General features: G+C 41.5%; 1 protein-coding gene across 2 annotated transcripts; it reads right to left on the bottom strand.

The window, feature by feature from the left end:
* Positions 1–1,563: 1,563 nt before the first annotated feature.
* LOC127638377 (transmembrane protein 80-like) lies at positions 1,564–13,166 on the bottom strand. 2 transcript variants are annotated; one of them, XM_052119871.1, is made up of 5 exons: positions 13,154–13,166; positions 11,725–11,818; positions 11,534–11,626; positions 11,257–11,458; positions 1,564–2,126 (listed from the first exon to the last, which is right to left on the bottom strand). In XM_052119871.1, exons 2-5 carry the CDS (start codon positions 11,807–11,809, stop codon positions 2,123–2,125), a joined length of 384 nt encoding a protein of 127 aa, XP_051975831.1. In that variant the 5' UTR covers positions 11,810–11,818; positions 13,154–13,166; the 3' UTR covers positions 1,564–2,122. The 2 variants fall into 2 exon arrangements, with proteins under 2 accessions (XP_051975831.1, XP_051975830.1); XM_052119870.1 differs by lacking the exon at positions 13,154–13,166 and having other exon boundaries at positions 11,725–12,658.
* Between the last annotated feature and the right edge of the window lie 646 nt (positions 13,167–13,812).

Raw genomic sequence — 13,812 nt, forward strand, 5'->3', positions numbered from 1 at the left:
ATTGAACGATTTAAAGTATTTGTGATTTGCATGTTTGAATGTAGTTTTCATAGAGTTGAATGTAAGGAACTGCAGCTATCACACAACAACAAACATTATAATTGCAGATAATTGTAAAAAAAAAAATTATTACGGTAAAATACCGGCAGCTGTGGTTGCCAGAAATTCACTGTAAAAAAATAAAATGACCATGTTTCAATAATTTCGGAATGTAATTTTGGTGCCTGTATTTTTTTTTTTACGGTTCACTACCATTTATATTATGAAATTATGAAAACGTTATTAACAGTTAAAGTCAGAACTTGCAAGCATCAGACCAGAGAACATTTCTCCAAAAAGTAAGATATTTGACCCCATGTGCACTTGCAAACTGTAGTCTGGCTTTTTTATGGTGGTTTTGGAGCAGTGGCTTCTTCCTTGCTGAGCAGCCTTTCAGGTCATGTTTATATAGGACTTGTTTTACTGTGGATATAGATACTCGTCTACTTGTTTCCTCCAGCATCTTCACAATGTCCTTTGCTGTTGTTCTGGGATTGAGTTGCACTTTTCACTCCAAACTATGTTCATCTCTAGGAGACAGAATGCGTCTCCTTCCTGAGCTGTATGATGGCTGCGTTGTCCCTTTGCATACTATTGTTTGTACAGATGAACGTGGTACCTTCAGGCATTAGGAAATTGTTCCCAAGGATGAACCAGATTTCTGTGGGTCCACAATGTTTTTCTGAGGTCTTGGCTGATAGTTTGATTAGTTTGATTTTCCCATGATGTCAAGCAAAGAGGCACTGAGTTTGAAGCCTTAAAATACATCCACAACTCCAGTTCAGTACACCTTTATCAGAAGCTAATTGTCTAAACGCTTGATATAATTTTCTGGAATTTTCCAAGCTGCTTAAAGGCACTGTTAACTTCATGCACAAATTAGATGTCCTAAATGACTGGCTAAAACTATAGTTTGCTAATATGAAATCTGTGGTGTTTATAAGTTTATGTAAACTTCTGACTTCAACTGTACTAACCTTCTGAGACTATAAATATCAATTTTATTTTCACCATAATTTTAACTATATTTTACCCAAAAAGTGCATGTATTCTCATAACATAATTTTCTATAGTTAATTATACTGTCTAAAAAATTGTTTTTACTGTAGTTTTTAATATTTTACTGTAAAACTACATGTATTGTCTTGTTAAATATAATATACATTTTAACCCTATATGTTAAGGTAGTTTTTTACTGTAGCATTTTTACATTCACTTACATTCTTTTTTCGTTTAAATAACATTTTAATGAACCCTCTACAGTAGAACAATGGTTACACTTTACAATAATGTTCCATTTGTTAACATGAGTTAATGCATTAGGTAGCATGAAAAAACAATGAACAATATATTTTCAAAGCATTTATTCATCTTTGTTAATTGTTAGTTTGTGTTAGTTCATAGTGCGTTAACTAATGTTACCAATACAGGCTTTAATTTTTAAAATGTATATGTTGAAAATAACATTAAAACATTAACTAAGATTAATAAATGCTTAATAAGTATTGTTTATTGTTAGTTCATGGTAACTAATGTTGTTAACCAATGTTAACAAATTAAACCTTATTTTAAAGTGTAACCAAAACAACTGACTGCAAAACACAAATCAAATCTGATTACATTACATGATAAAAAAAGACTACATTAAGAATAAATGTAACAACTTGCTCGGAAAAACTAACCGCTACAACAAAGACATTCAAGACAGTATAATAGGCACTAATTTGAAGTGTTTACAAGCAGCCTGAAGAAAAGTGTGACCTAGATTTTCACCATTTCTGCAAACACCAATAATAACAGGTTGTTACTGATAAAGAATGATATTAATCACCTCAAATGACTCACTTAAAATAAGATCATTTATTTTAAAAAGCCCAAACATTGTATAAAAATATACTCAAAGTTCAAGGGTTTACAGATTATGAAGTAGTACTTTGTTGCATAGCAACAAGTCTCTGGCACCTCCTCATGGCTTTACAACATGAGTAAAGCAGATCCCGTGGTACATTGTAGGAAATGTAGTATATACTGCCATTAAATTGCAGCAGTTGCTGTTGAGATGTGATGAGGAGGCAAACACTGTCTAACTGGGGGGGGAAATAAGACATGGTTAATACAAGAAACATTTACGGAGCACAAACATCACACCAAACAAACTCAACTTATAGTACAAGTTCAATGCAAAACATAATTATTTGCATGCATAATTCATTTAATGAGAAACCAGACTTTTTAAGTACAAGACCTCTGCATGTGACATTCACATTGATCCTGAATGTAAATAAATGGTGTTACTTCAGGCAGTTTTAGATTAGTACTTTGAACTCTAGAAAGTAAACCTCGTTAAAGACAGTCTTTTCGTCTGAGATGTCAATCCGCACATCTTATCGCGTGGCTTGCTGAGTGCGTTACAGCGGAGACATAGCGCATGTGGAGACTTCAAGCTATTCTCCACAGCATCCACGCACAACTAACCACGCACCCCATTGAGAGCGAGAACAAAATTATAGTGACCACAAGGAGGTTACCCCATGTGACTCTACCCTCCCTAGCAACCGGGCCAATCTGGTTGCTTAGGAGACCTGGCTGGAGTCACTCAGCACACCCTGGATTCGAACTCACGACTCCAGGTGTGATAGTCGTCGTCAATACTCGCTGAGCTACCCAGGCCCCCTCTGAAGGCGTTTTTAAAGATTTCATAGCATACCCAATATTAAATGTTTATAGCTTGAAAAAAAACAAAAGCACAAGGAGGGTTCGGTACATGTTCAGTATCATTGTAAAGAAAACATTTCAAATGTTTTAATGATATAGATCATGATACATTCTGAGACTCTCAGCCTAAGAAACTGCTGAAAAATCACACAAAAAAATTACTTTTATTCAAATTTTTCCTGATTTGACATTACATATCTCTGGGTGTAAAAATAAGTGGCTCAGAAAAACTGCTTTGGTTTTGTTTCCAATCATGTCAGCTGTATCTGAGAAAAATAATGTGTTGGTATGACAAAGCAATCAAAAGTTAAAGCATTACATATATAATTTATCATAATGTTCTAATGCCTCTCCAAACAAATAAAACATAATTGTACATAATAAATAATTACACATTCAAACACAACAATGACTAAAGGTTTGCATAACATGGAGACATGATTTTAGTAACAGGATTACAATGAATGACTTTCATTCTGTGCCATTTGAGTCATCATTGAGTCTGTGTCAGGTATTTGGCGCCATCTCCTGGTGGCCATATGTAACATTGTGCTTCATGTGGATTATCTAAAGAACTATGCATCCGATTACCTTGTGTGTGGGCTCGTTTGAAAGATAATCGCATCCTCTTAGTAATGGCATATGATATTGTATGTTTCGTTTATTTTCCGAAAAGTTTTAAGCAAAAACACGGCATATAAGCAACACCAACATACAGCAATTGTCAAAGACATATACTTTTACTCGCTATATTTCCAAGTATCCAATGACATATGACACATGGCTATTTGATGAGCTTTTACTGACTGCAGTAATATGTACAGTGCAATTATCAAAACAGAACAGTTCTGATTTGTCTGCAAATTTTAAAGCATTTGTTCAGTTTTGGTCATAATGCATAAATGCATTGGAAAGCACAAACTTTAAAATGGAAGTGAATAGATAATCTGGTCTTGGAAGAATTTGAATGGAAATCTTGAGATCTCTGATATTCGACGATATTTGAGACATGGTTGAGATCTCTTCTGAAACTCTAGAGAAGACACGCGTGAGATTACTGGGGTCCTCTTCTCTAAAGCTAATCAAAAGTCTCTATTTGTTCTTCATTTACTGTCTAGGCAAAACAACTAATATGAAAAGTACAATTATAATTTGTGTTTTTTTCTTTCCTACAGGTGGGTGTGTTGCCTCAGTCTCTGTTTCTGAATAGAGACTCTGTTGCTGAAAATCGGCAAATTTTCGGACTGCCAGTCTTCGTGTTTGAATTATTAAAGTGTGGCTTTTTCAGGAGGCTGATAACAGTATCTGTGGCCTGGTGTGGGCGGACAGATTTACTGTGTCTCCTGCTTTGTCCCCACGCTCATTTAAGATTCTTTTGTCTTGAGTGTGATGACAGTCTGGGTGGCAGCAGTCGCTTCAAGCTGATAAGGAGCCAAGCACTGGATGCAGGTCTTAAGATCTAGATTTGAGGTGGTTATATACGACCTCCACACCACACTTAGTAGTCAGTAGTCGTAGTAGTAGTAGACGAGTAGTCAGTACAAATGGGAATTATGAACTGCAATTTCTGGGTTTGAAAGAAAGGAGCTTATGGTGTTTGACCATGCTGAAATATTGATGTGAATTTCAATGGAGATCGTTCTTATGCCGATGCTCAGCTATTGTTGTTCTGCCAGCTTGAATACAATGTGGCATCTTTCAAAAGATGTTCCTTTTCCCAATGAGAGCATTTACATCAAACTCAAGTTATTCAAACCCTTTAAAAGACTCTTTGGGAGGTTCTTGAACTTCAGTCTCTTTCATGTCCCAAGGTTTTTATTTTATTTTATTAAAACAAACAGATTTCATCTTTATCATTTTTGTTATATGAAGATCGCATTAAAAGTGACATGGAAACTTTTCACCAGGCCTTCATCATTTATTTTTGGTACTTTTTAAATGACTTTTATGTACAAATTGTATTGTTTTACCCTTGTCCCAGACCCAGACTATGAAACTTAATTGTAAAAAATACAAATGACTACATGTTTAAAACTATGATCATCAAAACAAAGAGTTAAATAAACCATTTCAATATTGCTTTACACCAAACAATTTACTCATAACATTTCCTTTAAAGTTCTTGAGATCTGCAAAACAAAAGTCAAATCTCAAGATTTTCTATTAAATTCTTCCAAGACAAAATTATCTGAGCAATTCTTTCCACTATGTAAATCTTTATACTCTTACTGTATGTCAAAATTGTTTCATTTCTGACTATTTGTATTTCTTTTAAGGGATTTTAGAAGAAGAATAAAAACATCTCCGACTGATAAGCTGATACTTAAATGAAACATATTATAGTATATGATGTTGTCATATGTTTTAGTTTAATTGGATTAGTGTTTTTTCAACTTTGGGCACTTTTAAGCCCCATAGGTTGATTTGTATGGAAACTAGGCTAACAGATTGTTTTCTTTTTGTTATATGGTCACATTAAAACTCAATTGGAAAATTTTTACCAGGCCATCATCATTTATTTTTGCCATTTTTCACATGTCTTTTATGAGCAAAGTTTTAGACTTGTCCCAGAACCAGACTTTCCATATTAAACTGTGACAATCCATTATAAAAAATAAAATACAAATGTTTACTCATCTAAACAAAGAGTGACATAAATATAAACCATTTCATTATTTAACATATGAAAACGGTTTTTCAAAAATGACGACTGTTCTACAGATGTGGCGTCATTTCCACCAAACCAAACAATTTTGCCCCTGTAACCCGCACACACAAACACAAGACGAGACAGTCACAATGTCGGAGAAAACTGCTTTATTCCAACAAAGCAGGCAACAGTACAAACAGGGCAAATCCAGTGAAGAATGGTCAGGGTGAGCGTTAAGTCAAAGCCGGGGAATCAAGATAGGGTAAAGGGGCAAATCCAGGAGAGAGTGGTCAACGAGAGCGTAGGGTCAAAGCAGGGGTAATAAGAATCAGCGGAACGAGTAACACTAAACAGGGGAGCTAGGGGAACACAAGAGCTGGCAAGCTAAGGGGTAAACTAGAGGAGTTCAGAACTAGACGAGACTAGCGGGGGGCAAAGATACGGGAAACTAAATACAATAACCAACAGGAGTGAGACAAATGTGCTGTGGTATTTATAGGGGAACTAACGAGCGGTGCAGGTGTAACGAATAAAGGGGTGATAAGACAAGTACAGGTGAAACTAATGATCTAGTGATTGGGACGAGTGCGGGTGAAACTAATACTGGTGATAGGAGAGCGGGCATGCGAGACCGAGGAAGGAGACCTGCTAACGAGCATGAGAGCTCGTAGGAGCAAAACGAGCGTGGAAGCTCGAGGGAGCAAAACGAGCGTGCGAGCTCGAGGGAGCAAAACGAGCGTGCGAGCTCGAGGGGGCGGAACGAGCGTGGAAGCTCGAGGGGGCGGAGCGATGGAGCGGGGTTCGTGACAGTACTCCCCCCTCTAAAACGGACGCCTCCTGATGGCCGCGCTCTGTTGCGAGGAGCGCGACCTCTGGGAAGTGGTGCTGGACGATCCCAACAAACAAAAAACCCTGAACAGACAACCCACAAAACACACAAACAAAATTGAGGGCAGTCCAAGGGGCACAGAGGGAAATGAGACAGTCCATGGGGTCAATGGGCAGTTTCAAGGCAAGGTCATGGGGAACATAGCGGACAGGCGGGTGGTCGGGAGATCTAGGGGGCATCCAAAGGGCAGAGACTGGGTCAGGGGGTCTGGAAGGCGACTGGAGGACAGGGACTGGGTCCGGGGGTCTGGAAGGTGACCACCGGACAGGAATAGGGTCCGGAGGCCAGGGAAGAGGCCACAGGACAGGAAGGGGGTCAGGAAGTCCGGGCTGAGCCGTGAAAGGCGGTGCCGTCAGAGGCGGCACTGTAGGCGGCTCTGGAGGTGGGGTTCTGGAAGGCTCTGGAGGTGGAGCCGAAGGAGGCTTTAGGGGCGAAGGCCTGGAAGGCTCTGGAGGTGGAGCCGAAGGAGGCTTTAGGAGCGAAGGCCTGGAAGGCTCTGGAGGTGGAGCCAAGGGAGGCTTTAGGGGGGTAGGTCTGGAAGGCTCTGGAGGTGGAGGCCTGGAAGGCTCAGGAGGTGGAGCCAATGACGGTGGTGCCGTGGGAGGCTCTAGCGAGGTAGGCCTGGAAGGCTCTGGAGGTGGAGCCAAGGGAGGTGGCGCCGTGGGAGGTCCCCGAGGTGACGACCTGGCAGGCTCTGTAGTCTCGGGGGTAGAGCCGTAGGAGGCTCGAGAGGCGGAGCCATAGAAAGCTCTGGAGTCTTTGGGAGCAGAGCCGTGAGAGGCTCGGGAGGTGGAGCCGTGGGAGGCTCTGGAGGGGGAGCCGTAGGAGGCCCGAGAGGCGGAGCCGTAGGAGGCTCTAGTGGCAGAGTCCTGGAAGGCTCGAGAGGCTTGGGGGGCGGAGCCCTGAGAGGCTCGAGAGACGAAGCCGTGAGAGGCTTGAGGGGTGGAGCCATGAAAGACTCGAGGGGCGGAGCCCTGAGAGGCTCGAGGGGAGGAGGAGCCCTGAGAGGCTCGAGGGGAGGAGGAGCCCTGAAAGACTCGAGAGGGGAAGCCCTGAGAGGCTTGAGAGGGGGAGGAGCCCTGAGAGACTCGAGAGGCGAAGCCGTGAGAGGCTTGAGGGGTGGAGCCATGAAAGACTCGAGGGACGGAGCCCTGAGAGGCTCGAGGGGAGGAGGAGCCCTGAAAGACTCGAGAGGGGAAGCCCTGAGAGGCTTGAGAGGGGGAGGAGCCCTGAGAGACTCGAGAGGCAAAGACGTGAGAGGCTTGAGGGGTGGAGCCATGAAAGACTCGATAGGCGAAGCTGTGAGAGGCTTGAGGGGTGGAGCCCTGAAAGACTCGAGAGGAGAAGCCCTGAGAGGCTTGGGAGGAGGAGCCTTGGGAGGCTCGTGAGGCGGAGGCCGCGAGGGCTCTGAGGGGCGAGCAGAGGCTGGCAGAGCCGTGGAAGACTCTGAGGGCGGAGCAGAGGCTGGCAGAGTCGTGGAAGACTCTGAGGGCGGAGCAGAGCCCGGCAGAGCCGTGGAAGACTCTGAGGGCGGAGCAGAGCTCGGCAGAGCCGTGGAAGACTCTGAGGGCGGAGTAGAGGTCGGCAGAGTCGTGGAAGACTCTGAGGGCCGAGTAGAGCCCGGCAGAGTCGTGGAAGACTCTGGGGGCGGAGCAGAGCCCGGCAGAGTCGTGGAAGACTCTGAGGGAACCTCTGCGGTCTTGAGCACAAGACGAGACTGGGGAGAAGGGGCCCTCTTCCTTCTCTGACGTCTTCGGCCAACAGGGGATGTGGCCATGGGGACGGTCGAGGCTACAGGCGCTGGCTCTGGGGCGGTCGAGGCTACAGGCGCTGGCTCTGGGGCGGTCGAGGCTACAGGCGCTGGCTCGCTGACCGTGGCAGACATGGGCGCTGGCTCGTTGGCCGTGGCGGGCATGGGCGCTGGCTCATTGGCCGTGGCGGGCATGGGCGCTGGCTCGTTGGCCGTGGCAGGCATGGGCGCTGGCTCGTGGGCCGTGGCGGGCATGGGCACTGGCTCGTTGGCCGTGGCGGGCATGGGCGTTGACTCGCTGGCCGTGCCAGGCTTCGAGGCTGGGGCCGTGACAGACCTCGGGAATGGGGCCGTGTCGGGCTTCGGGACTGGGGCCGTGACAGGCTTCGGGACTGGGGCCGTGTCAGGCTTCGGGACTGGGGCCGTGTCAGGCTTCGGGACTAGGGGGTCAAACCTCTCAGGAGGTTGAAGGCTCACGGCGCTCCAAAATGCATAAACGGCTCAGGGGCAGACACAGGTGAAACAGGGTGAAATAAATCAGAAATAGTGCATACCTGCTGCCCCTGGGCCGTGAGCGCGTGGTCATCTCTCCAAACAGTAGCTCCTCGCGCTGAATGTGACGTGTACCTCCGCTCTATTGAGCTGCGCGAATCCTCAGCGCGAGGCATTGTGACTGTCTACGGTGAGGTTGGTTATTTTCTAACCCGCACACACAAACACAAGACGAGACAGTCACAATGTCGGAGAAAACTGCTTTATTCCAACAAAGCAGGCAACAGTACAAACAGGGCAAATCCAGTGAAGAATGGTCAGGGTGAGCGTTAAGTCGAAGCCGGGGAATCAAGATAGGGTAAAGGGGCAAATCCAGGAGAGAGTGGTCAACAAGAGCGTAGGGTCAAAGCCGGGGTAATAAGAATCAGCGGAACGAGTAACACTAAACAGGGGAGCTAGGGGAACACAAGAGCTGGCAAGCTAAGGGGTAAACTAGAGGAGTTCAGAACTAGACGAGACTAGCGGGGGGCAAAGACACGGGAAACTAAATACAATAACCAACAGGAGTGAGACGAATGTGCTGTGGTATTTATAGGGGAACTAACGAGCGGTGCAGGTGTAACGAATAAAGGGGTGATAAGACGAGTACAGGTGAAACTAATGATCTAGTGATTGGGACGAGTGCGGGTGAAACTAATACTGGTGATAGGAGAGCGGGCATGCGAGCCCGAGGAGGGAGACCTGCTAACGAGCATGAGAGCTCGTAGGAGCAAAACGAGCGTGGAAGCTCGAGGGAGCAAAACGAGCGTGCGAGCTCGAGGGAGCAAAACGAGCGTGCGAGCTCGAGGAGGCGGAACGAGCGTGGAAGCTCGAGGGGGCGGAGCGAGGGAGCGGGGTTCGTGACAGCCCCTAATAAAGTTTTTTTCAAAAGCTGGTGTACTCTTTAACCAAAAGTTTCAAACGATGTTTGAAGGAAACAAAGAAAAATCAAGTTGAATATCACTTTAAGGGCATCATTTCTAATCAAGCGATAATTTTGACAAATTATGCAAAAAGTGTGAAAATATTATTTAATTGTGTTTGTTGAGGACACAAAATGTTAGCTATAAAACTAGGCTTAGCAAAACAAAGGAGTCGGTTATTTTATTTGAAAATGAAATGTAATCTAATGTAATCTTTCTATCAGCGTCATTTGCACCACAGAATTCTATTGAACACAATATAGAATTGGAGATGTGCTGCACATTATACTGTGGTGTATACATTATATATATACATTATATCCTGTGATGCATGTACCGTACAAACACTGATGGACATTGTTAGTCAACACATATATATATATATATATATATATATATATATAAAAGTGAAAGTGTGAAAAATTGTTAACGAGTCTTTACTTTCTAGAATTTTGCAGTGCTAAAAGTGCCCGAAGTTGAAGAAACACCCTTATTTAGACACTATATAAACCAATTTTAACTATAGAGATAAGAAATCTCTATAATATCTCAATTGTTTCTCCTAGACAATGATGAGAATAAGGCCTCCACATTAATTTCATAGCTATATTCTTGTACTGTGTCAACAATCTGTTAACTTTTTTTTTGTTTATGTATTTCATTTTTGGAGTGACTATTGGTACAATTGTAAATAATAGTATCTGCCAAACTATTATTTGCACACCAATAGTCTTGTGGAAACACTGAAATTATAGACAAACTCCATCCAATGTTTTTGTGGTATGTGTTGTTAAGACAGCGTGACTTTGTTTTTTTATCATGCAGACGACCCCAGTTCGATTCTGCCTTTTGTCCTACTTTTTTTCCATCCTGTTTTCTAAATAGAGGTAGACCGATATATCGGTTTTACTGATTAACCGATGCAGATAGTTACTTTTTTGAACTATCGTTATCTGCACAAATCTATGGCGATATTTGTCGGTGATTTTAGCATAATTTTGTCATTTTAAAATAAGAGTCCCCGGTGTTTCGGCTTGTTTATACTTAAAAGTCCTGCGTTATGCACCAAATCTTAATTTTTTTCTGGTTGTAATAAATTAATAATAAATAAATACATTTTATTTATTGTGGACTCTTTGTCTTTGCCCACAATTGTAAAAAAGAATAAGATTATAATTTTTTTTAACTTTCTATAAATGGATTTTAAAAACTATTGGCCGATTAATCGGTTTTCGGCCTTTCCCACCACATTAGATATCGGTATCGGCAAAATCCACTATCGGTTGACCTCTAGTCTCCACTATTAATATTTCCTTTGATACTACTTCTAAAATGAATATAAAGCTTGATTTCATCGCAGTGAAGGTTGGGGAGTTTATTTTGATTTGTAACCAGTAAATTTATTAGCCAATTGTAATATTTAGTAACCATGTTTTTTGGCGGAAGTCATAGTTTTAATGCAATTAAGCATGGTGTTTAATTTTGTGGCTTACTATGATTTAACTACAAAATACCATGGTGCTAATATGGCTACTATAGTTAAACCATGGTTAATCTTTGTAAGGAAAAGTTAGAGTTTGGTTAAGTTTATATTAGGGGTAGGGGTTGGTGTAGATGTCTGTGGGACTCTAAATAAACACAATAAACACACTGCAGTGATGCCCCTATACTGTATGAAAGGGCAACATCTGAGCAAAATAGACAGTGAATTTGTGCAAGGAGTTAAGGAGTCTAAAATTACAAGCATGTGTACTCGAACCTGGTGAAGCGTGCCAAAGCTCCAAGCCCAACGATTCCTGTAAGGCCATACAAGCAGACCAGGATGGCGCCGATGATGACATCGGCTCGCAGAACGTAAGACTGCCAAATTATGAAATAGAGTGCCAACAGCACTGTGGCCCCCGTGGCGATCAGATTGGAACCCGTGTAGATCTCGCTTTCCTGTAGGTTCCCCCTGACCCCTGAGAAAGAGATATCAACATGAGGCCAAAATAAATGTAAACGTATTACTAAAACTATAACTTTGTCCGACTCACCCCAGTACACCCTCAAGGCCTCGAATCCAGCCATGAGAAACAGCAGAAAGACGTCTAGAGTGAGTTGGCCATCGGGGTAACTTAGCACACGACCTGCCACGCAATGGTTTCATTATGTGATATACATTTTGTGTGAAATAAGTGATTCTTGCTTTAACCAGAACCAGTAACAAAGTTAAACAAGCACTCACTCTTGTAGATGATCATGGAGAGAGTTGACAGGAAGTAAAACACACTGTAAGCTCCAGACAGATATAGCAGGATTTGCAGCAGCATGGATGAAAGCTGGTGTCAATTAAGGCTTAAAACATGTGTAGCAACTCCTAATGTATATATATATATAAATATACACATACATACATATACATATTATTCTGCATATATGAATAATATATTTATAATTATAGCGCTATGCTCCTCTATGGAGTTCTTTTTTATAGCTAACTAACTAGCTGTCAAATGTAAAAAATTGTATATCTTCTTTTCACTGAAGACTACAAGTGTCTTTGGCTCATGTATAGATACAAACAAATATATAACATATTATGATTATGATAATTATTAGTGGTATAATGTATGTTAGTGTATACACTTCCTAATAAAGTTCCAGACATGGTCTTCACCTGTTGTAGCTCATCTGCCTCAACATTCGACATGTTGTGCATTCTGGGATGATATTCTGCTCACTACAATTGTACAGAGTGGTTATCTGAGTTACCGTAGACATTCTGTCAGCTCAAACCAGTCTGGCCATTCTCTGTTGACCGCTCTCATCAACGAGACGTTTCTGTCACAGAACTGCTGCTCACTGGATGCTTTTTGTTTTTGGCACCATTCGGAGTAAATACTAGAGACTGTTGTGTGTGAAAACCCAGGATATCATCAGTTACAGAAATACTCAAACCAGCCCGTCTGGCACCAACAATCATGTCACAGTCCAAATCACTAAGATCGCATTTTTCCCCATTCTGATGGTTGATGTGAAAATTAACCGAAGCTCCTGACCTGTATCTGCATGATTTTATGCACTGCTGCCACATTATTGGCTGATTAGATAATCACATGAATAAGTACAGTAGGTGTACAAGTGTTCCTAATAAAGTGCACAATGAGTGTATATTAGTAGTAATGTATCGTAGTAAAAACAAAAATAAAATATAATAATAATAATAAATGTATGAATATTTAAATCCAGTGCCTAGAAAGTGACTAGGTTTAGATTTTAAAATATTGGACTATTGAAAAGGAAGACCAATGTTTTTTGAATGCCTTAAAAATGTATACTATTATTTAGAAAAAATTTAGAATATGACAATATTATAATTTTTTTGATCTAAAATGTTTTAGTGCGTTTATAATGTAATACATTTCGCACATTTTAATAACCAGTTACACTTAGTAAAAAGGGCTCTTACATAATGTAATAATTATGAAGTTTTGAGAAACTGATTACATTATGAACGTTATGTGCCGCTATAACATTACGTTATAAGTTGCTACAAACATGCAAATAAAATACATTTATTAATACAGTGCTATGGTAATACCATAGTATTTACAGTAACATGTAATACTATTATAGTTCAAGGGATGTGAATATTCACTTGAGGCAAAGGATACAACATTTGTGTTTTTTCCTATGAAGAAAAAATATATATATATTCGACCATCCATCTTGTAAACATCTAAACAACACGATGTGCCATGCACAACTCACTGTGGGTATTTTACGTTTTTTATTTATTTTTGAACAGAATAGCTTGAAGCGCATGAAATAGCGCTTATTTCTTACACTTTTACACACTTACAACCCGTAAACATCCCTGCTTTACAAGTAATGGCGATCAGGAAACAGACAAATAACGCCCATAACCCACACAGACGCAAAATAAATATTTAAAGCATTGTATAAATCTCACTGAAACATAAAAGGTTATAGCAAAATATCTGTAAAAATGCATTTGTTCAGTGTATCTATGGCAACGATGCTGGTTATCTGCTTGTCCAATCGCCATGTTGATTCTCTCACTCTTCTCTGATCCGGCGAGTCTTCATCTTGTCATCGGTCTTTCGCGCCCTCTGCTGAACATGAGTGATATCCACTGATCTCTATATACTGTATAATATATATGATTGTTATAGATCAGTGGTGATATCACAACAGAGTTCTCACTTGTGAGCTGAACTCGCACAACTGAAGCACTATACGCATATTATACATAAAATAAAAATACACCTTAGCTTATCGTATTCACTGTGAAGGCTTAGCCTGTTTCTGA

The sequence above is a fragment of the Xyrauchen texanus genome, chromosome 46 (assembly GCF_025860055.1).
Source record: "Xyrauchen texanus isolate HMW12.3.18 chromosome 46, RBS_HiC_50CHRs, whole genome shotgun sequence".
NCBI lineage: Eukaryota > Metazoa > Chordata > Actinopteri > Cypriniformes > Catostomidae > Xyrauchen > Xyrauchen texanus.

Coding starts and splice junctions, on each gene's coding strand:
- LOC127638377 (XM_052119871.1), bottom strand. CDS start 11,809: ATGCTGCTGCAAATCCTGCTATATCTGTCTGGAGCTTACAGTGTGTTT. Junction 11,627..11,724: donor CTCCATGATCATCTACAAGA/GTGAGTGCTTGT, acceptor ATTGCGTGGCAG/GTCGTGTGCTAAGTTACCCC. Junction 11,459..11,533: donor GGCCTTGAGGGTGTACTGGG/GTGAGTCGGACA, acceptor TCTCTTTCTCAG/GGGTCAGGGGGAACCTACAG.